At 38.0% G+C, this 23,094-nt stretch overlaps 2 protein-coding genes and 3 pseudogenes across 2 annotated transcripts; 4 read left to right on the top strand and 1 right to left on the bottom strand.

Moving 5' to 3' along the window:
* Window positions 1-1,036: 1,036 nt before the first annotated feature.
* On the bottom strand, window positions 1,037-2,268 carry LOC144642286 (alpha-1A adrenergic receptor-like; annotated as a pseudogene).
* Window positions 2,269-6,051: 3,783 nt separating this feature from the next.
* LOC144641962 (melanocyte-stimulating hormone receptor-like) lies at window positions 6,052-7,442 on the top strand (annotated as a pseudogene).
* A 1,109-nt stretch (window positions 7,443-8,551) lies between these two features.
* LOC144642285 (melanocyte-stimulating hormone receptor-like) lies at window positions 8,552-9,919 on the top strand (annotated as a pseudogene).
* Window positions 9,920-12,484: 2,565 nt separating this feature from the next.
* On the top strand, window positions 12,485-14,431 carry LOC144644066 (alpha-1A adrenergic receptor-like). Its single transcript, XM_078503476.1, has one exon. It carries the CDS (start codon window positions 12,731-12,733, stop codon window positions 13,664-13,666), a length of 936 nt encoding a protein of 311 aa, XP_078359602.1. The 5' UTR covers window positions 12,485-12,730; the 3' UTR covers window positions 13,667-14,431.
* On the top strand, window positions 14,423-23,093 carry LOC144644065 (glycine betaine transporter OpuD-like). Its single transcript, XM_078503475.1, has 4 exons — window positions 14,423-14,459; window positions 17,363-18,951; window positions 20,655-20,709; window positions 21,133-23,093. The coding sequence occupies exons 2-4, from the start codon at window positions 18,546-18,548 to the stop codon at window positions 22,847-22,849; spliced, it is 2,178 nt and encodes a 725-aa protein (XP_078359601.1). The 5' UTR covers window positions 14,423-14,459; window positions 17,363-18,545; the 3' UTR covers window positions 22,850-23,093.
* The last annotated feature ends 1 nt before the right edge of the window (window position 23,094 follows it).

Here is a 23,094-nt window from a genome sequence, read left to right as displayed (position 1 = left end):
ATCACAAAACGCATTCCTGCGCATGTAAAGTTCTCTAACATTCAAGCTGGAAATTAGAGAATGCTCTACAGTAATTCTAAGTGCTGGAAATTACCCCTGGCATACGAGAGCAAGTCGCGGTGCATGTTTATTGCCATTTTGCCTCTCTCCACCCAGGCGAAAAAATGGGTACCGTTACACTTGTATGGCGTCTGTTTTACTGAACATGCAGGACTTGTTCTCGAAAATGGGCCCACCGAAGCAAGTTACAAAAAGTTTTACTCCATTGCTACTGTGGTAATGTATTCTCCGGTACTTTATTTTAGGCAGTATATACTGATGTAATGTATATGAAATGATTCATATATGAACTGCAGATGGATATGAAAGTGATAAATGATCATCGCAGTGAATTTCCAATTTAAGCAATTGGAATAAAGAAGCCTGAAAAAAAAATTCAGGGCTTCAACGGGATTCGAACCCGTGACCTCCGCGATACCGGTGCGATGCTCTACCAACTGAGCTATTGAAGCCACACATTGGGAGCGAGGTCAATTGTGAGTTCATATTTTACCCGTGAGAGAAGTGAAATGATGTATTATATATGAAATGATTCATATACGAACTGCGGATTCAGTTAAAATTTGGTTTATAAAACCAAATTTCACTTGGCGAGAAAAATCGTTCGTCGTTAGTTTCCAGCCTTACCTTATCTTAGCTTACCATATTCTACTCTTATCTACCTTACTCTACCCAACCCAGCCCTAAACTATCTTCTCAACCCAAAAATGACTATATATGTCCTACAGAATCAACCCTTCTCTACGCTGCGCACCCTGCCCCGTCTCACCCTACCCTACGTTTACCTCCCTGTCAAACCCTACTTTACCCTATCTTTCATTATCCTCATCCATACTACCTCACTCACTATCATGTCCTACCCTAAGAAATTTTCCACTATAATCAAACAATTTATTTCTTTAATTCGTTTTATCTTTAAACCAGGTCTTAACCAAGAAGAAAAAAGCAAAAAAATACCAAAACACAGTGTGAAACAGTTAATTTTAATAAAGAAAACTTAAATACAATGTCTACCAAAACAACGCAGGAGTGTCATGGTTATAAACTTCATTAAATTAAAATTTATCGTCCCTAAAACTTGACATCAGTTTCCTTGCCTTTTCAGATGTTGGATCATTGCTTTACGAATTGCTGTGCTTCTCCAACAATAAATAATAGGATTAAGTAGTGAGTTTAACATAAAACAGGACGTATATAAAGGCATCAGAGTATCTGCTAGTCTCTTGTTAGCTGGAATAGTACTAGATAATACGGTCACAACTCCAAAGATATAACACATAAATACTCCACCTATAATAATACCGGTTGTTTTCCAAGCTTTCTTTTCTTCAAGAAACTTTGCAGTGGCCTCTTGGGAAACTTGTTCAGATTTGATTTGAATCTGGTGACGACGGCAAACAAAATAAACTGAGGTATGACAGTAAATAATCACTAACAAACTAATGACTGCTAATATAACACCTGACCTTATGGTTTGTGGTTTATTACCCTTAGCCATCCTTGGGACGTAAAAAGCTATTACAACAATAAGCCAGCAACATGCAACTGCTATAGTTATGCGGAATTTGGTCACGATAGCGTTGTATCGCAGGGAATATTTCATCGCCACAAAACGTTCTATACTAATAAGCACCAAATGAAAAAGAGATGCAAGGCATAGGGCGGTTGTTGCATGTTGTGTTATACGATGTAAAGTTCGATACACAGTGAATGATCCACCTGTGAGGCGGAAAATCTCTCTTGTGATGAACGCTGGCTGGGCAGCTATTCCTACCACCAGATCTGTTCCTGCCAAACTGGCCAGCAGTATGTTATGCATGGTTTGAAGCCTTCGTTTGGTCTTGACCGCCATGATCACAAGTGCATTGAGAAGGATGGTAGGAGGACATGTTAACAAGTTTATGATGATGGAAAGCAGTGTAGACAAATAGTCGGCTTCAGAGATAGTGAAGGTGGAGCAGAGGTGTTTCGAAGAGCAGTTGGTGGCATTCATTTCTGCCGTGGCACGAAGGAACTTGATTTGAGATGCGCTGGTTGCTGGTTGAAGCAGGGTTGATTTCTTGCTTGGCAGTACTGTGCGATGGAGCTTATTCTCAGGAACGCTGTTTAGTCTCTCGTCTGTATGGTGACAAACAACAGTTATGTGCAAACCCATCAGATCGTGTGCTTTTGTACTTTTTTCGATGAGAATTCCGCACCTGATTTCATTTTGTGCAATAATTGAAAGACCGACGAAGAGAATGCCGCATATCTTTTTATTATCTATAAACGCAAAAATTAAAGGAACTTGGCCGCCCGACAGAAAATCCAATTGGCACTTGATAAAATCGGACGTGATCTTATAAAATATTAACCGTTTCATCTAAAGTATAAGGTATGTTGATTTCTCACGTTACTAAAGTGAAGTTTTAAAAAAAGTTGAAATTAAAATTTGTTATACTGGTCGCAATATTGCTGTTAGTGCAAACTCGATGTAAATTGGAAAGTTCTCCAATAAACAGTAATTCCATTAAAGGTAACATAATTTTATTAAAGATTATATTCTTTTATTAGTTTACCTAATTAATTTAGTTTTGTTAATTTGTGCCATATTTTTTATTTGATCATAGCACTTCCATAACTGTTTTTCTGAAGAAAAAGAGGTTTCGGTTTTAGTATGTTTGTGTCAAGTGTGATCGTTCTAATGTCTCATTCTCGTCGAATGACTGTAAACTGTACTCAGTCTAAATAAATAATTCCGTGATAACCTGTAGAAATTTGTTTTCCGTTATTAGCTTTGTAATATGCGAATCAATATTTGCAAAAAACCAAAACGGTATACCGCTCAAAATTTAATTTAACTGGAACGGATTATAGCTAAACTTATAGCTTTCTAATGCGTTTGAATTATTTCACCGAAACACGCAAACGAACATGCAAATACCACTAAAACACGAAAAGACCAAGAGCGCAACATTGAAGCAAAACATTTTCGACATACAGGATTCACTGAAGTAATTACAATGCAATAAAAAAAAACGATTCAATGATACATTAAAAAGCCTCCAGTTAAGCTACAGTCTTATTCATGTAAATTTAGGTTTGAGCGCCAGAACCTTCTGATTTACACGGAAGTGATTCATCATCCAGTTCGTTTCAATCAGCATGAGTTACAGTCGTTTATACACCACTTTCATAATGGCGGCAAATTTATTTATTCTTTTATATGTGTGTTAATTAGCCCTACTGGCCTCGTTTTAGAGTAAAAATTCTTTTGAATTTTTCACATGCTGACGAGGGCAGTAGGGCTAATTAACACACATATAAAAGAATAAATAAATTGGCCGCCATTATGAAAGTGGTGTATTGCACATGAGATACATATTAGTTAAATGCCATTTGTATAGTGCTAAAATCTGAATAAAACTTGAGGCAGTTTGGCAGATCAACGTTAATGTTATGAAGAGACAACCTGAAATTACTCTAATAATTGGTGTCAATTTTCCAGTCAATGGCATTTGTAGGTAGCCCACCCATACCTAAGATAAACACTTACTAATAGTTGATTATCAACTAGTAGTTGATAAAGCGCCACAGAGAATTTGGAAAAGCTAAAGTTTCGAGCGTTAGTTCTTCGTCAGATCAAAATGGAGGATTGTGGGTAGTATGTGTGTTTATACACTGGAGTATATGGAGTAATCATGTTTTACTGGAGTGAGCATGGTAACGGGGGATGCATAAATAATATCGAAAGTGTCGACTCAAGTAGTCCCGTTTCTACCAGGAGAGGTGAACAGAGGAGAATGTGAATCAAAGAACAAATATGTCAGCATTTGGAAGCTTAATAGTTTTCAGTCCTTGAGAAAACTCTTGTACCGTCAAGTAATAATTTTAGTGACGAATTCAGACTGATTTTCTATTAATTTTAACTAATTTACTTTTCATAGAGAAAGTTTGATATTATATCAGGCTTATGGCTTGTCTTAAGGCTTCTTCGCTATGTAAATTTCTAATGTAAATGTCTTTTTCTTTACCTATTTATGATTCCTGTCAGTAAAATAAAAAAAAACTATAAAAAATGTTTTTGTCCTATTATTAATCTTGTCTCTTCTTTGCACCAATCGCTGGAGTATAGAATTGCGTTTTAATAAGGTAGAAAAAGCAACAAATATTTTTATAGATGTGCCAGAGTCGGTCAATCTGTTTCAATAAAAAAAAATATATTTGCCAATGTGTCGCGTGTTTTGATTTATAATCCCCCAAATAATTAACATTACTTTGATTCATATTTTCCTCGAGTTTTATTAATAATTCGATCTTTGCCTTGGTATCGTTTTTTCGCTTTTTGCTACCGTGTTTGGTAATTCGTTTACATGACTCTTTGGTGTACGTGTGAATATGAATATGAATAATTAACAAAATTATAGAAAAAAATTATGAACTCTGTTATGCGTTAAAGCTTTTGTATTATTAAAATGAATCGGTTTCGTTTTTGTAAACCAAAACGCGACGCAGCTCAAACTTATATTACATGGATTACATCGTGGCTTAGCGTGTGGCTTAAAACATGCAAATACATTTTCATCTTTGCCTTTTTCCCCTTCCGCCCTGGTTTTCTTTTTCGGTGACTTTCAGTGTCTGTGTTCTATAATCCATTTGATTTTTCTGTGGAGTTTTTAAAATATACCATGTAAAATTTCCCAATTGCTCATGGAAAGAAGTCCAGAGTTTAGCTAAAACAATCCTAGAAAATCGATTCATCTTTTTCCATAAGATTAACGAAAACACGGGATTCCTCTTTTATATTTAGATTCACATTAATACAGTTATTCATCGACGTTGAAAAATTTCATTATCAGTTTAGTGACACTAGCAGCAAACTGTAAATAAATAAACAAATATTATAAATCGAACAGAAATCCGATAAAAACCCAAACTGGCCGGAGGCTGACCAGTTGGCTATTTACAAAGCGCGGAGGAGTTTAATTCGGGACGACCGAAAACAAATTCATCCAGCGGAAGGGAAGAGGATTTGAACCCTCCGCCACAACCACAAGGCCAGAACGGACGTTTATTCACGATTGTACCTGTTCTTAAAAAACCCTAAAAAAAATAAGATTCTTATCTTCTGACTGCAATGTCGACCTCAGAAAGCCGTGTTTCTACCAAAAGAGAACCGTACGAGCCCACCAGGGACACATCAGTGTTGTACATTTTAAAAAAAATAATAGTATTCCGTTTGACAAAAATATTAAGGAATAACTGACTATACCCCAGTGTGGCGTCAGTTGTGGTTTTTTACCCCTAAAATGTCCATCTCAGTCTCCCAATTTCGTGGCAATTCTTTGCTAGTTCGTTTGCTTATTTCGGTCGAATAATCATTAAAAACATTGCAGTTCTTTTAAAACTATCCCAGTTGTGCGTTAAAGTCATCGGTTTAGCTCCAATCTTGTCCCAATAAATTCAATTTGGAGCGGTAACTTGAGAAGGCGCTTTGGTTTTCAAGAAAATTCATTCATATGTTGAAAATCTTATAATAACGGATAACAAATTCAGCCGCCAGTTATCATGCAATAATTCTTTATTTACATTAAGTATTTTTACAGCCATTCATATCAGTAATGGAGACGTATCAGTTATATCACACTTGATATAAACATACTAGAAAACAGAAACTATCATTTTTTTAAAAAAAAAACAGTTTTGCAATTGCTTTTGGAAAAAGCTGCCACTTTAAAAAATGATATGGTATAAATTACAAAACTAAATTAAACAACCATAACTAATTAGTTAAAATCATAATCTTTCATTGCCATCTAAATAGAATTACTGATTATACAATTGACAACTTTCCAGCTAACATCAGGTTTGCACGAAAAGCATTATTGCGATAAGTATAGTAAATTTTATAAATTTGCTTGATGTCTCTATTTCAACTTCTTTTAAAATTGTGCCTTAGTAATGTAAGAAATCAACAAGCTAAACAGATTAAGAAATAATATGGTTAAAAGAGTCTGAAAGAGTCCAATTTTAAGAGTGCCGATTAGTTGTTTGCCGGGCCGCAAAAGCTCGTTAACATTTCGCGTTTATAAAGTAAAACAGTGTGCGCTAAGCTATCCGTTGGTCTTTTAATTATTGCACAAAGTGAAATCAGGTGTGTACTTCTCATCGTAAAAGTAGAAAAGGACACGATCTGATTGGGTTGTTTGTCACTGCATGTTGTTAATCACCAAATACACGAGATAGTCTGAACAGCGTTCATGAGAATAAGCTCCACCGCGCACTATTGCCAAGCAAGATATCAATCCTTTTTCAACCAGCAGCAGCGCATCTCTTTCAAAAGTTCTATTGCCTTGCTCAAGTTCCATCGTTGCAGTACAAGAAAACACTGGCATGAATACCACCAACTGCTCTATAGAACACCTCTGCTCCAATTTCACTATTCCTAACAGTGAGTATGCTGTTGTGGACGACCTCTTTACACTGCTTGCCATCATCATAAACTTGGTAACATGTCCTCCTACCATCCTTCTCAACGCACTTGTCATCATGGCGGTCAAGACCAAACGAAGGCTTCAAACCATGCATAACATACTGCTGGCCAGTTTGGCAGGAACAGATCTGGTGGTAGGAATAGCTGCCCAGCCAACGTTCATCGGAAGAGAGATTTTCCGCCTCACAGGTGGATCAATGTCTGTGTATCTTACACTGTATAACATAACACATACTGCGTTTACCGGCCTTTGCCTTACGTCGCTTTTTCATTTGGTGCTCATTAGTGTAGAACGTTTTGTGGCAATGAAATATTCCTTGCGTTACAACACTATCGTGACCAAATTCCGCATAACTCTAGCAGTTGCATGTAGCTGGCTTATTGCAATAACTTACTGCGTCCTAAGGGTGGTTTCAATTAAAATAGTACAGTCTATAAAATTAGCTCATTCATTAGCAGTCATTAGTATGTTAGTGATTATTTACTGCCATACCTCAGTTTATTTTGTTTGCCGTCGTCACCAGATTCAGATCAAATCTGAACAAGTTTCCCAAGAGGCCACTACAAAGTTTCTTGAAGAAAAGAAAGCTTGGAAAACAACCGCTATTATTATAGGTGGAATATTTATGTGTTATTGCCCTGGATTTTTGACTGTATTTAGCAATATTTTTCCAGTTTCGAAGATAATATTTATCATTCTGATACCTTTCTTTATGTCCTGTTTCATTTTAAACTCACTACTTAATCCTATTATTTACTGCTGGAGAAGCACAGCAATTCGTAAAGGAATGATCCAACTTCTGAAAAGGCAAGGTAACTGATGTTAACTAAGTACCATGTTACATCCAAGGTAAATAAATGAACTTGTAAATATGTGATAGGTATTGGTTTTGGCAGACATTGTAAATAGGTTCTCTTTATTAAAATGGAACGTTATGGTAGCTGTTGGCTTTTCTGCCTCCTTGCCGAATGCTGGATTATAATTTTTTCTTTAAATCATTCTAAATATTGTTTGACCCTGAAACTCTTACATTTATATTCCTCTCCTACCTTTGTAAATTAAGCAAAATTCGAATTTAAGATGAAAGAAATAAATTGCTTCATATCTCAAAATACCGCATTTCGTGCGAAATTTTTATAAACTAGAAATTTCTTATACTCTATAGAATAAACCCGAGGCTGAGATTTTGAAATATAATTTAATTTTGTGTGTGGAAAATTTGTAAACATAATATAATTATGTTTCTATAAACTTAAACATATAAAATTCTTCCTTTCTCTAAACAGCAAAACTGGCCAATATAACGATAAAACCTGCACTAGCCAAATTTTCAATGCTAATGACAGTTCGATGAACGGAACATGTAATACATATGTATGGCATACAGCACAAACGGAAATGTCACTGGCTATAATCTAAGAATATTCACAAGAATATTTTCAGCCTAACATCGGCAGAAAACTAAGAAAATTTAGCCGTGGCCAGAAAACCAATATTCTTATAGAAAAAAAGAGTGTGCAATCAGTAAGTAAGCTACTTATGTTTTTTTCTAGCTTAACACTATTGAACGCAGCAGAGAGGATGTTTCCTCAGTGTAACTTCAATTCTTTTCTTTTGGTTGAAACTCGATTCCCTGAGTCAACATTTTCTTATGGCTTGTGCATTGAAAGAACATTTGGAATTTATTGATGTCATTGACTTCAATGAAAGGCCCATCATGACTAACTCGTTTACAATTACATTGAACGATATTTTCGTTACCTGGCGGCTCTTTACCAGTCTAAAGTACTTCGTAAATTGTTTTCATAAATGAACAAATGGTTTCTGTTTCTATTATGTTTGTTACTAACTGAAACTGGACTGATAACTCTGAAAAACGATGAATGTCTGTGAAAGAAATCAATTTTCAAAACGAACTAGCGAACTCTGTTATTCGTTATTAGCTTTGCAAAATGAATCGCTTCGCGTAAACCAAAACGCCAGACCGCTCAAACTCCTATTTTTGTACAAGGATTACAATGAAGGTTTTTTGTAATGTTATATGTTAATTTCTCGGTCGAAATACGCAAAAGAAGGACCGAATGCGGCCACGAGTAGAAAAGACGTGTAGATGAAGTTCTCGTTAAATTACCAAATGGTTTCGATTTTCTATTTCGTTTGCTGTCGAATGTTATTGATTTAACTGATGCTACATAAAACACTCCATATATACATTATATTACCTGTATCAGTTATTAATTTTGCTTTTCGCGAAAACCAAAAGATGATACTGCTTACAATTTAATAAATCAGGATTAGATGACTATTTAATATACGGTTTGGAAAAAATTTAAACAAATTATTCCACCGAAACACGCAAACTAACAAGCAAACCAGGCCATGAAAAGAGAAGCCCGAGAAGAAAAGAAACAAGAATAAAAAAAACAACACGATATTTTGCAGCATTGAAGAAAGCACTGATATGAATGCCACCAACTGCTCTTCAGGACACCTCTGCTCCAATTGCACTATCCCTAATAGTGAGTATGCTGTTGTGGACGACCTCTTTACACCGCTGGCCATCATCATAAACTTGTTAACATGTCCTCCTACCATCCTTCTCAACGCACTTGTCATCGACGCGGTCAAGACCAAACGAAGGCTTCAAACCATGCATAACATACTGCTGGCCAGTTTGGCAGGAACAGATCTGGTGGTAGGAATAGCTGCCCAGCCAGCGTTCATCACAAAGAGAGATTTTCCGCCTCACAGGTGGATCAATGTCTGTGTACCGTACATTATACGACATAACACAATTTGCGATGGTCGGCCTTTGCCTTGCATCGCTTTTTCATTTGATGGTTATTAGTATAGAACGTTTTGTGGCGATGAAATATTCTTTGCAATACAACACTATCGTGAACAAATTCCGAATAACTGTAGCAGTTGCATGTAGCTGGCTTATTGCAATAACTTATTGCGTCCTAAAGATGGCTTCACCTCAAATAGTACAATCCACTAAACTTTCTCATTTATTAGCAGCCATAAGTTTGTGAGTGATTATTTGCTGCCATATCTCAGGTAATTTTGTTTACCGTCGTTACCAGATTCAGATCAATTGCGAAAATGTTTCCCAAAAGGGCTATTCAATGTTTCTTGAAGAAAAGAAAGCTTGGAAAACAACCGGTATTATTATAGGTGGGGTATTTATGTGTTATTTCCTTGTATTTTTGACTGCATTAGTTACTAATATTTTTCCACATTGGACCAGAATATTTGCTGCTTTTGCTCCTTTCCGTTTGTCTTGTTTCATTTTAAACTCACTACTTAATCCCATTATTTACTGCTGGAGAAGCACAGCGATTCGTAAAGGAATGATCCAACTTTTAAAAAGGCAAGGCAACTGATGTAAACTAAGTACAATGTTACATCCAAGTGATTCAAAATGAACTTGTTACTATACTATGTGACACTTATTGTTTTGGCAGAAATTGTCAATAAGTTCTCTTCATTAAAATTGAATGTTGTGGTAGTATGGCTTTCGTGCTCCCTTGTTGAATGCTGGATATAAATTTTTCAATAAATCATTCCAAATCTTGATTGACCCCTGAAACTCTTCCATATCTATACATCGGTTCATTTATATTTCCTTTTTACCGTTGTAAAGCACGTTTCGAATTTAAGATGAAATAAATAAACTGCTTCACTTCTCGAAATACCGCATTTCGTGCAAAACTGTTCGAAAATGGTAATTCCTTATACAATCCGTAATTCCTTAAGTAAGCTGCTTAACTGATTAACCGTAACAAAGTGGATGTTACCTCAGTGTTATTCCAATTTTTCTCTTTTGGTAGAAACCTGATTCCCTGAGTCAACATTTTCTTATGGCTTGTGCATTGAAAGAACATTTGGAGTTTATTGATGTCATTGACTTAAATTAAAGGCCCACCATGACTAACTTCTTGTTTAATTACATTATACGATATTTTCGTTACCTGGCGGCCCTTTCTCAGCTTAAGTACTTTGCAAATTGTTTTCATAAAGGAACATATGGTTTCTGTTTCTAATATGTTTGTTAAATACGAGCTGAAAGTGGACTGACAGTTCTGAAAATCGATTAACGTCTGTGTAGTAATATATTACAGAAAAAGTAATCAATTCCCAAAATTAACAAGCTAACGAGCTCTTTTATCCGTTATTAACTTTGCAAAAAGAATCGCTTTAGTTAAACCAAAACGCCATACCGCTCAAACTTCAATTTGCGTACAAGGATTAGAATGAAGGTTTTTGTAATGTTGCATGTTAATTACTCCAGCGAAGACCAAACGCGGCCACGTATAAAAGTGACCTGTAGATTTTAATAACTGGAACAGTCACCAATTTTTTTACCCCTACACTCGGCGTTACTGCAAATGTAATTTCAAGTGGAGAATCACGTCTAATTAATTATTTCGGGATATGCAATTAAGTTTAACTATTTTAGCGCCATATTTCTGCTACATGGCGGCCCTCTAATAAAAGCTCTCGGGAAATTAACAGATGACAACGCTTTCTTATTTTGTTTGCTGCCAAATGTCATTAAACCGTGAATGCTTAATAAAAAAACTCCCGAGATACATTACAGACACAACTTTGGTGATAAATTTTGAAACATGAATCATTTCAGTGTAATCCGGAAATTCGTACCGCTCAAACCCAAATTCGCATGGATTAGATTGTAGCTAGACTCGTACCTTTTAAATATATAATTAAATCGTTTTAATGTTGTTCTGTAATCATGGTAACGAATCGTGCTAACGATCGAACGAAAAACGGCACGAAAAAAAGGCGGAGAAGGAAGTAAAGGAAACAAGGGCAAACATCTATGCTTTTCTTGAGTACTCAAAAGAATGTGAAGCAAGCTTTTATTTGTTTCAGCTGTAAAAATGACAACACAATACTAGATTTTTGTATATTTCATTAAACACATGTATTTGCGATTCTCCTTATTAGCAAAAATAAACAAATACTGTAAAGCTGACGCCGGATTTATTGCAAAGATTGCCAATTTCCACCACAGAAGACCTTTCAAGGACACATCAGTACTGAACGTTGAAAAAGTTATAGTTTTCTGTTTTAGAAGACAATTTAACCTTTATCATAATGAGGAATTACTGACTATGACCCAAAAATTACCCCTAAAATGTCGAAAACTACTTTGCTTCAATGCTGCAAGACATCGTTTTTAACCCTTGTTTCATTCCTTCTCAGTCTTCTCTTTTCCTGTCCGTGTTTGCTTATTCGTTTTCGTGTTTCGGTAGAATGATTATTTAAAAAAAAAAAACAGTTCACACATTTCACAATCGACGATTAAATAGTCATGAAAATAGCTGCAATCTATTCCTGATATAATATTAAATTTAAAGTGGTATTGGTTTTCGCGAAAAGCAAAACTAATAACGGATAGAGGTTAGCATGAAAATATGCTTTATTTCGTTTGAGTATTATTACAGTCATACATTCATCGATCGTGAGAAATATCAGTTCAATTACACTTGACAGCAAACTTACCAATGATTCCTAAAACGCTTTTGCATGTCCTTTTTACCAAAAAAGCCGCCATATTACAAAAATATAGTATGAATTAACTAAACTGAAGTTAATAAGTTAACTAGAACCAGAATCTTCAATTAACATCAACACAAATGGAATTACTGATAATGTAAGTTAATTAAAAACTTTTTCGTTAACATCAGGTTTGCGCAATATTTCGACCAGAATAGCAAATTTAATTTGTCTTTTTTCTTTATTTCAAACTCTATTAAAGTTGTGCTTCAGTAAGGTAGGAAAGCAACAGACTAGAATCTTTCAGAAATTGCATGGGTAATATTTTAAAACATACTCCGACTTTATGAAGTTCCGATTGGACTTCTGTCGGGTGACAAAAGTTCCATCAAATTCCGCGTATATAAATTAAGAAACGTGTGCTTGGCTTTTCGTCGGTCTTTTAATTATTTCAAAAAGTAAAATCAGGTGTGTAGTTCTCATCGTAGAAAGTACAAAAGCGCACGATCTGATGGGTTTGCAGATCACTGTTGTTTGTCACCATTGAAGAGAGACTGAAAAGCGTTTTGGCAAGCAAGATATCAACCCTGCTTCAACCAGCAACTGGTGTACCTCCCGCAATAATCATATTGCACAAATCGAGTTTCTTCGTTCCAGTACAAGAAAGCGTGGAAATGAATGCCACCAACTGCTCTGCAGAACACCTCTGCTCCAATCAAACTATTAATCAAAATAGTTCAAGGCCTGAGTATGCCGATGTACGCCACTTCTTTAGAGTGGTAGCCGTCATCATGAACTCGCTAACATGTCCTCCTACCATCCTTCTCAACGCACTTGTCATCATGGCGGTCAAGACCAAACAGAGGCTTCAAACCATACATAACATACTGCTGGCAAGTTTGGCAGGAACAGATCTGGTGGTAGGAATAGCTGCCCAACCAGCATTCATCGGAAGAGAGATTTTCCGCCTCACAGGTGGATCAATGTCTGTGTTCGGTACATTATATGACATAACACAAACTGCGACAACCTCTCTATGCCTTGCATCTCTTTTTCATTTGGTGCTTATTAGTATAGAACGTTTTGTGGCGATGAAATATTCCTTGCGATACAACACTATCGTGACCAAATTCCGATTAACTGTAGCAGTTGCATGTAGCTGGCTTATTGCAATAACTTATTGCGTCCTAAAGATGGCTTCACCTAAAATAGTAAAATCCACTAAACTTGCTCATCTATTAGCAGTCATTAGTTTGTTAGTGATTATTTACTGTCATATCTCGGTTTATTTTGTTTGCCGTCGTCACAAGATTCAAATCAAATCTGAACAAGTTTCCCAAGAGGCCACTGCAAAGTTTCTTGAAGAAAAGAAAGCTTGGAAGACAACCGGTATTATTATAGGTGGAGTATTGACGTGTTATTTCCTTGGACTTGTGGCTGCATTAGCTATTACTATTTTTCCAGATTGGACACAAGTATTTTCTAGTTTTTCTCCTTTCCGTATGTCCTGTTTCATTTTAAACTCACTACTCAATCCTATTATTTACTGCTGGAGAAGCACAGCGATTCGTGAAGCAATGATCCAACTTCTGAAAAGGCAAGGCAACTGACGTTAACTAAGTACCATGTTACAGCCAAAGTGAATTCATGAACTTGTAACTATTTTCTGATAATCAACAACAATATCTACTCTGTAGAAATTAAGAACCTGATTAAGAACCTACTTAGCCTAAACTGTCAATAAGTACCCCATAATACAAGAACCTGTTTTGCCAAACTCTGAAAAAAGTAGGTTCTTACACGCGGGTTTTTAATGTAGTGCAAAAAGTTACCTTAGACTAAGCGACATGTAGTTCAGTCATCATTGCAATAACAATTCTGGTTTCCGTAGCATAAAGTTACTACTACAGTGTACATAAATTCTCTTCATTAATAAATGTTGTGGCACTGTTCTTCTTTTTTGCTTCGTGGTCGAATCCCCAGTTTTAAAAAGAGTTTGGACAAGTAAACTGTATACGGAGGCGAAACTATTTCCACAATATAAGTGAACAAAATTCCACACGTACACATCTAGTTTTCTGGCTACATGTACTTGCAACATGGTATTTACCTTCTTTCCCGACCCAAACTCCACCGATTTTCTTCTTTAAGGAACGGGGAACAGGGAATGAGGAATAGAAATGACGCTGGTCAGCCGTAGAAACTACAAATTACTAGAGATCGACGCAATACGGATTTTCAAAGACGGTGCACGAAGTCGAGAAGGAAAGTGAAAGGAAGTAACAAAAGATAAACAATCTTATAAGCTCTACTAAGCACCACCCACTCACCCTCTCTCCTCTCTTTTTCCTTTACTATCGCTCTCCCACTTAAGTGGCTCGCTACCCTTCGAGAGATAGTCAGGTGCCCAGGAGTCCAAAATGTGACACCCACGGGCATTTTTGTCTGATTTTTGGCAACATTGCTATTTTTACTAAATCGAGTACGCTGATTTCGAAAATCAATGTTGCCAAGCTTAATTCTCGCGTTAAGATGATGTTTTGATGCATTTAATTATGACGTCATGGTCCAAATAAGGAATTTTCTTTCCTTTAGCTATTTTAAGCATAATACATCCAGAAATTCATTTAAAGCATTGTTAGTGTGCTGTAAAAATGATTTCAAGAATTTTCTGAGAGTTTTTACGCTGTTTCTGTGAAAATCAAGCCCTTCAGTGACAATTGACCACGCCCTCTTAAACAAAATTCACCATATCGCGGGAACCTTATCACGGGTGTAGTTTTGTTATTTTGTCAAAGAACAAATGCGATATTTGTATTAACAAATCGCTATAGTTGCAATAAGAAAGAAAAATATGGTCGTTGTGCCACGCTGAAGCTAAGAGCTAGCGAGCATCAAGAATGACGCCATTACAATTTTCATATATCGAGTTTCCCTTGTTTCAGCATTTCGTTTAAGTTTTGTGGTAAACTAAATGAAAATAACATCATAGTTAATGTCGTAATATATCATCGTTGTTTTAGTTAGAGATAAAACTTTATTGATTGTCTTGTATATTGCTGAATCTAACTTATTTCACAATGCACTTTGTCTGTTATAGGCTCATGATAAAGACTTTGGTTGAACGCATGTAAAATTAACGAATTTAAAATGATCATAACATTGCTCCTTGCTTTCAGGTTTAAATCTGTCTATAATATTTTTAATCAATATCGGTAAATATTTTTAATATATCTTCTGAACTTTTTTAAAAACACTGAACTAATATTGCTTTTTAAACAAGTTTCTTTAAAGCGCTTTAGCGCAGGTTGATATAGCAATTAGCGTCGGTCTTGGTGCATCCACACAGCCCAGTGCACATGGCATGCGTTTATCTAAATTCATAGCGAAGAGGCACATATATAGCCAGTGGTCAGATCGGATTTCATACATTCAACAAATAAACGTTTTCTGCGGAGGTAGTGGTGTCAGCTTTGAGGACATCTTCGCCGACCGAGAAGAGAAGAACAAATTTTTCTGTGATAACTCTCCACAGATGAAAGAGGTGCTGTTACAGCCGGTGATGGTGTGAGATGGTAACAATGAACTTGACGAGTTATTAGGAAGATTTGCTGAGACATCCTCTAAAGTTATTTACGTTAGATTCTCTGAAGTTCCTGCCCATATCCACACTGTTGACGAGAGCTTAGCGCGATCGATGTGCCAGGAGAAGTAACAGCAAGTCTGTGCCTCGAGTGGAAACTATAATGTTGTCGACATGCCCGCTATGACTGACTGCATAACGAACAAACTTCTTATCGGCTTCCTCTTGGTTGGATCTCAAAAAGGCTACATCTAGGCCAGAATCTGAGCAGAATCCACTTCGTATGAAAAACCACCAGATATACTACGATTGCAGAGTCAGTGCCTGCGAGATAAGTTCATCTGAGAGAATCCGTGCAAAGTCCGCTTTGTTGTCTCCTAGTGCCAAAAATGCTCGCCACTTCATCGGCCGCAACTGAACCTCTCTTACGTACTTCAATGACTCTGCTCACAGGCCGCGCCGTGTTCTCGGAGCGTCGACTTCTTGTCGTTGCTTTTATGGAGTGCCTCCCATCGAGTAACACATCAATCCTCTGGTATCCAGGACCTTTCCGTAAAACAGTGTTTACGTAACATTTCGCAAACCCACCGAAAGCATTTGCATTTTTTGGTTTGCCAATAGCTGCCACCATAATTAGTATGCTGCCACCAGGGCGAAGCCATCGAAGAACAAACTGACTCTAGGCACTTGACCTTTTCTTCTGAGAACGTCTTCTAAAATTGACTTGTTTCACACTTGTGGGGTTCATTTCTGCGAGAAACAGTGGCACCGGCATTATACCTCAGATGCTACAATATGGCTTGCATGTTTATCTCGCGCCTGCCTTCATACACCGTGACTAGACAACATAGAATACTCTGGTTTCCATGCAAATTTAAAGTCTTTCTCTTTTTGCGGCTAGTTGCAGCACTTTTAACTTCATAAAGGCTGGCAAATAGAGGTGGATTATTCTTGCGAACAGGGTCACGAAAGTTTGTCTTCCATCCCTTCTTCCCGTTCCCGTTCTTCCTCTCTGTCTGAAGATAGTAGCCTCCATTCCACGAATCGTTCAAGCTGAGTCTGTCCAATCGAAAGATCTTGTTTTATTTCTAGAGTCACGAGATCTTTCTTGACAATTTTTTGCAATGTCTCATTTGTCCGTGACAAGAACAACCCGGATTTTGTTGTGTGGAATGTACAGAATTCTCAGCTTCATTATCTTGCTTCTGTCTCTCCTTGCCACTCTCTTTGTGGATAAAAGCAGTCGTTATGGTGTATGTCAAACATCGCTGATGTTTGTGGAGCAATTCAATTACTACTTTTTATTAATACAAGAATCACATTCATTTTTAAACAAAATGTTAACACTATACCCGTGATAAAGTGATTTTTTATGAGAGGGCGTGGTCAATTCCCACAAGACGGCTTGATATTCATAGAAACGGTATAAAAACTATCAGAAAATTCTTAAAATCATTTTACAGTATACTAATAATGTTTTGAACGAACTTCTGGATGAATTATGCTTAAAATAGCTAAAGGAAAGAAAATTCCTTATTTGGACCATGACGTCATAATTAAATGCATCAAAACATCATCTTAACGCAAGAATTAAGCTTGGCAACATTGATTTTCGAAATCAGCGTACTCGATTTAGTACAAATGGCTATGTTGCCAAAAATCAGACAAAAATGCCCGTGGGTGTCACATTTTGGACTCCTGGGCACCTGACTAAGAACAATAGAACCAATAACAGGAACAATGCCCCTAGCACCTAAAACAATAGGAAATTGCTACCCTAGGAGATCAGCGAAATTGCATGCTTACAAGAGGGGGGAGGTACAGAAAAGGGAGGAGGGACAAATTTTGGCTAAAAAAAATAGGGAGGAGGGAGAAATTGGTACAAAAAAGTAGGGAGGAGGGAGATTTACTCTCCTGTCCCTCCCCCCCTCTTACAAGAGCTGCCACACTACTGAATCATTTTCCACCCTTGGTTAGGAGCTTTAAATAGAATAGATCGCACACGTACAACAGCTTCTTATTAACTTCACACAATGAAAATGAATATTTCGCTTTATAGCAGATCTGCCGCTCCAGTTTATCTATGATTCGTTTATTAACAGCATTATTCAAATTACTTTGAGGATAGGTTTATCTGCCAAATACAATTGTGGTGAATCAAGGAAGACTTAAGTTTAAGGATAAGTTTTTCTGCCAAATGCAGTTTTGGTGAAAATAAAAAACACCCTGCGGTGACAAACATGACAAGACACACTGACATGTCAGGAAAAAAACTTGGATTTTAAACACTTAACGTTTCATTAAGTGTTTACAATCCAAGTTTTTTCAGACATGCGTTTTCTTGTCATGCAGTTTGTCACCGCAGTGTGTTTTTTTATTTTTACTGAAGGTAAGATGGCCCTAAGAATAAGAGTGGCTACGATTCAGTTGTGGTTAATCAAGGAAGCCTTTAGTTTGAGGACAGGATTTTCTGTCAAATCTAACTGTGGTTATTCAAGGAAGGCTCATTTGAAACGGCAAACAAACTGATCCCCGCACGACCCCGTAAATCATGCCTTAAAACATTTCTTCGGCACCGGAAGTGTACTCTGACTTAATAAATATAGAAGTGAGGCGTTGACACTTAGAATTAATCGGAAATATATTCAAGGTTTTTTATGTCGTTAAAAATAAAGCGAGAATAAACACGTTCACCAAGTCGGGAACATTGACTAGTTTTCAGTTGTTGATGTACCAAGAAATTCTTAGAAGTAAGACTAAGAAATGTGGCTAGATAAAGTTGGGTGGATTTATGTATTGAGGTAGGAACGGATGCCCACGCTTCACTTCCGCGCGTGAGGAAAATCACATTCGCACATCATATAAATACAGCAACATCCGTGAGACGGCCTCATTCAACTCGAACAATGGAGATAAGCGAGAACGCCTCAAACAAGTGTCGCTGGCTTCGAGTCCAGTGGAAATGGGGACAAGTAGGAAAGTTCAAGTTTGGCATCAACCTTCGTCTTAACCCAGTGGTCTCCTTCATCTCAGCGGTCCTGATATGGGCTTTTGTAGTCTGGTGCATAGTGGAGGCCGAGACAGCAAACAAGCACATGAGCGTGTGCAAGGCGTGGATAACAGACACGTTTACGTGGATGTACATCGGCACGCAAGACGCCTGGGCCCTCTTCATCCTGGTCCTTTACTTCTCCAAATATGGAAAGATGAAACTGGGAAAACCGGATGACAAACCTGAATTCAACGACGCCACATACTTCACTATGCTGTTCGCCGCTGGAATAGGGATCGGTTTGTTTTACTTTGGAGTAGGTACGTCTCCAATTAAGCTACTTTTACCGCAAAACGAATGAATTGTGGGGTGCAAGATGAAATGTGGCGTTTACCAACTGTTGCATTTCATAACATACCATTTTAAACTATAGAGTAAATAAAATATTATCTCTTTTGCTATCAACTTAACAGAATACTGATAACCGGATAAAGTATACCAAATGACATCATGAGAATTCGAACTGTGTATATTTAATGTAAGTTCTCAGTTAATTTCGTAAAAAGGCAATAATTCACAAGATTTCAATTTCTGACAATGGGGCTTTGCAATAGTAAAAACAAAATCAATAAATACTTTTGTTGTTTCTGAAAACAGAAAAGTTCAAACTCTTTCGCTTTCTGTAGTCTTTGAGAAAGAACAATGGGAAATATCTGGCATTCTAAAGCAGCACCCGTGTCACGTTCGTTTAAAAGAGTCGCTTACTGCAAACACGGGTTTTTTACGTGACATCTGAAAGCAATCGAAGGTTCCATTGAAGTTGTTGATCTAAATACGATCAGTCTGCATTTATAATGCCATTTGACCTTGCGATAAGATAACACAACTTATAAGAGATTTCAAGTGTACTGTATTGAGCTTAAAACCATTCTAATCTGCTGCTGACACATCAAACCAAGTTTCCAAGCCTGAACATACAGTACATTAAAAACATTTCTTTTATCCAAACATGTCATGCCCCACGTTCGTATGGTAAAACATGTATTACATGTTGGTAGGGCCTTCTTATCATTACGGTTTCACGCATTACTTTCCGCTTGTTTTTCTCTGCCTGTATGTAAATTGTTGTTTTTATGACCTTGATCTTGGGGCTTTTATACTATATATGTTCTCTTCCTTGATTATTTTTCAAATAAATTGACAGTTTCTAGAGGCAACCCCAGTTTGTGGCAGATATTCACTCCTTCTGTGCAGAGCATGTCAGTTGTCATTTGAAACTACTGATTTCCATATTGCTCAGTTACCGTGATTTGTGCCAATGCCAAGATCAGAGGCGATAGAGACGTGAAACAAATCACTGAGAGTGTTGTGTGTACAACAAAACATATTTGGTTTGATGCGTTTTCTTTTGAAAAAAAAGCGTCTCAAAAACTCCCAGAGTTCACAGAATTGCTTTATGGCAAAAAATCTGTTGTTCAGTTTTTCAACTGTTGAATAACTTCAGGGGTGAGGAAAGCCAGAATAAAACCCATAAGTGACTCAAGTAGTTAAGACACTTCATCGCGCACGAAAAGCCTGTAAGGCGATATTCTCTTGATTTGAAGCATCGTATTTTTGGAAATGATTCTCCCGCTTTCAACACGTAGATCGGAAACCAGGTTTCAACGGAAGATTTAGAAGGATTTAGAAATAATCGTTGCCAAAACCGGGAAAACTCAACTAAATATAAAACCCCAAAAAACTGAGCGGTTTATTTTTTATTCTTTTTTTTTGACGTTCACTGCTCAAACTAATAATGTCTTTATGAAAAGTGGCACAAAGCTGCTCACTTTTACTTTGGCGACATACTTTTTATAACAAAAACTGACCGCTTTACAGTTCCATCGTTTGATCGTTTTGCCATATTTTGCGAAGGGGGGAGGGATTAAAGTAAAGGGGTTTAGTCGACTCCATACCCTGGGTGTATTTTCCACAATGAGCCCCATTTATTCTTATTCTATCGCACATTGTTTGTATCTTGCAGCTGAGCCAATATGGCACTATGAACCTGGGCACTACGGAAACCGCTATTATGGCAGGTAAATTTTATTGTTTTTAGCTGGTGTAGTAACCGCTTTAGTGCATTTTCCCTGTTTCAGAGATTAATCTGAGTGTCGCAAAACCAGTGTAATCAATCTGGCCAATCAAAATTGACACAAACAAAATTTAATTCAGTCAACCAATCAAAACTCGAAGTAAAGAGTGCACTAGTGCGAAGCGCGGGAAAAAGCTGCGGGACTGAGTCATGATTGGTTCTGGTTTCACTTTGATTGGATGAGAATGTGGTGCGAGTTTTTTAACCAATCAGTTGTAAGTTGTAAAGCAAATTCGCATTACTTTTGATACTCAATTGAATACGATTGCATATTTACCTAACTCTGTCCTAGTTCACAAACAAAAATTGCCAGTTTTGGTATATTGAAGATAAGATTATGTTAACTTATAATCGTTCCCTTTAATAGGTATACTGATAACCAGCGAGCTCAGGACGCTATGAATTTAACCTTCTTCCACTGGGGTATTCACGCGTGGATAGTGTACGTTATTATCGGCCTTCTGCTCGCCTTTGTGGGTTACAAGAAAGGACTCCCCATGACCATACGCACCTGCTTCTACCCGCTCATTGGTGACAAGGTGTATGGATGGATGGGTGACATGGTGGACATCTTCTCTGTGGTGTGCACCATGTTTGGCGTTTGTACCAGTCTGGGTATGGGCGTCATGCAGATAAATGCTGGTATCAGCCGTCTGTTTAGGAGCGTCGAGTACACGGTAACGAACCAGCTGATCATCATTTGGTGCGTGACTGTATGCGCTACAGCGTCTGTGGTCAGTGGTCTGAAGGTTGGAATCCGTCGCCTGAGCGAGATCTGCTTTACCCTCGGGATGTTTCTGATGCTGATAGGGTTACTCTCCGATGACACTTGGTACTTGTTGAACGTGTTTACTCAGAGCCTTGGATACTACATTCAGTGGGTGATACAGCTTGGCTTCCACACAGACGCCTTTGCTCAACTGGGTAATTCCCCAGACGGAAAGGAGAACCAAACATGGATGAACGACTGGACCATTTTCTACTGGGGATGGTGGATCGCTTGGTCTCCTTTCGTCGGCATGTTCATTGCCAAGATTTCAAAAGGAAGAACTGTCAGAGAGTTCATAAACGGCACACTAACGGCACCAATATTATATTCCTTCTTGTGGTTCAGCATCTTTGGCGGTGCAGGGTTGAGAATGGAGCGAGATGCTGCGTTGGCCAACATCATGTGCTCCTCCACGTTAGGTGGAGCAGAAGCCACCGAGTCTCTCAATGGTCTGTACCGTTTGAAGTGCCGTGGAATTAACGACATGTGGTTTGATGTGTTAAACCGATATGGTGACCTGGGGATGTTCCTCTCGATTGTGTCACTGGTTAGCATTGTGCTTTACTTTGTGACCAGTTCTGACAGCGGCTCCCTGGTCATCGACTGCCTGTCTGCAAACGGCGATCCAGAACCACCCGTCACTCAGCGCATTTTCTGGGCGTTAACAGAAGGTGCCTGTGCTACTGCCCTGCTTTACGCTGGAGGAAAAGACGCGCTTAATGCGTTGCAAACCGTCTCCATAGGCGCTGGTGTCCCTTACACAATCTTAATATGCTTCATGTGCGTGGCCTTGTGGAGGGCTGTCAAGATGGAAGCTGGCGACCTCGACCCAAATGGTCCCAGGTTCAAGACCGGTTTGCTGGACGTCCTGACCAACCCAACCTGGAAAAGTGTGCTCATGATCATTGTTGCCATCCTCGCTCCATGGTACCCGATCGGAATAGCAGCGCACAAGGTGGGCGGAAAGGTGGGAGTAAAGAAGCACACTCACATGTTGACCCTCGCTGCCCTGTTCTACCTCTGGGTTGTTCTCATGGCTCTGGAGCCGCTAGTAGCTAGCATATCATACGTTGGATGGACAGTACTGCTTGGGTTTTGCGCTTATGGAACTGGGGTTCGATATGCTTTGAGAGAGAAGTTTGGAATCAACGGCAACATGACAGAGGACTTCTTTGCAGTGTTGCTTTTGTATCCGTTTGCTGCGTACCAAATGAAAATCCAAGCTCAAGAAGTTAAAAACATTCGAGATTCCACAAGTAATACCGAAGGAAGTATTTCTCTACAAAACATTGATGGTCAAGAGACTTGTATTTAGCTAAGGTGGGAGGCGGGCGTGGCCTAGTGGTTAGCGCGCTGGGCTTGTAATCCGGAGGCTTCGGATTCAAATCCTCCTCCCTACCACTAGATGGATTTGTGTTTGGTCGTCCCGAATTTAACTCCTCGACGCTTTGTAACTGGTCAGCCTCCTGCCAGTTAGGGTATTTAACAAGCTTCTGTTCGATTTATATTTGTTAATCTATTTAGTGTCATCAATTAGCACAGCAAAGCTAAATACACTGA

Source organism: Oculina patagonica, chromosome 2, assembly GCF_052425735.1.
Source record: "Oculina patagonica isolate OP01 chromosome 2, crgOcupat, whole genome shotgun sequence".
NCBI classification, from domain to species: Eukaryota; Metazoa; Cnidaria; class Anthozoa; order Scleractinia; family Oculinidae; genus Oculina; species Oculina patagonica.
This window is presented reverse-complemented; position numbering and strand designations above follow the sequence as displayed.

Bases quoted from the DNA above. Each gene is read 5' to 3' on its own strand.
- LOC144644065 (XM_078503475.1), top strand. From the start codon at position 18,546: ATGGAGATAAGCGAGAACGCCTCAAACAAGTGTCGCTGGCTTCGAGTC. The intron at 18,952-20,654 runs GTACGTCTCCAA...TGTATCTTGCAG, and splicing joins TTTGTTTTACTTTGGAGTAG to CTGAGCCAATATGGCACTAT. The intron at 20,710-21,132 runs GTAAATTTTATT...TCCCTTTAATAG, and splicing joins GGAAACCGCTATTATGGCAG to GTATACTGATAACCAGCGAG.
- LOC144644066 (XM_078503476.1), top strand. From the start codon at position 12,731: ATGAATGCCACCAACTGCTCTGCAGAACACCTCTGCTCCAATCAAACT.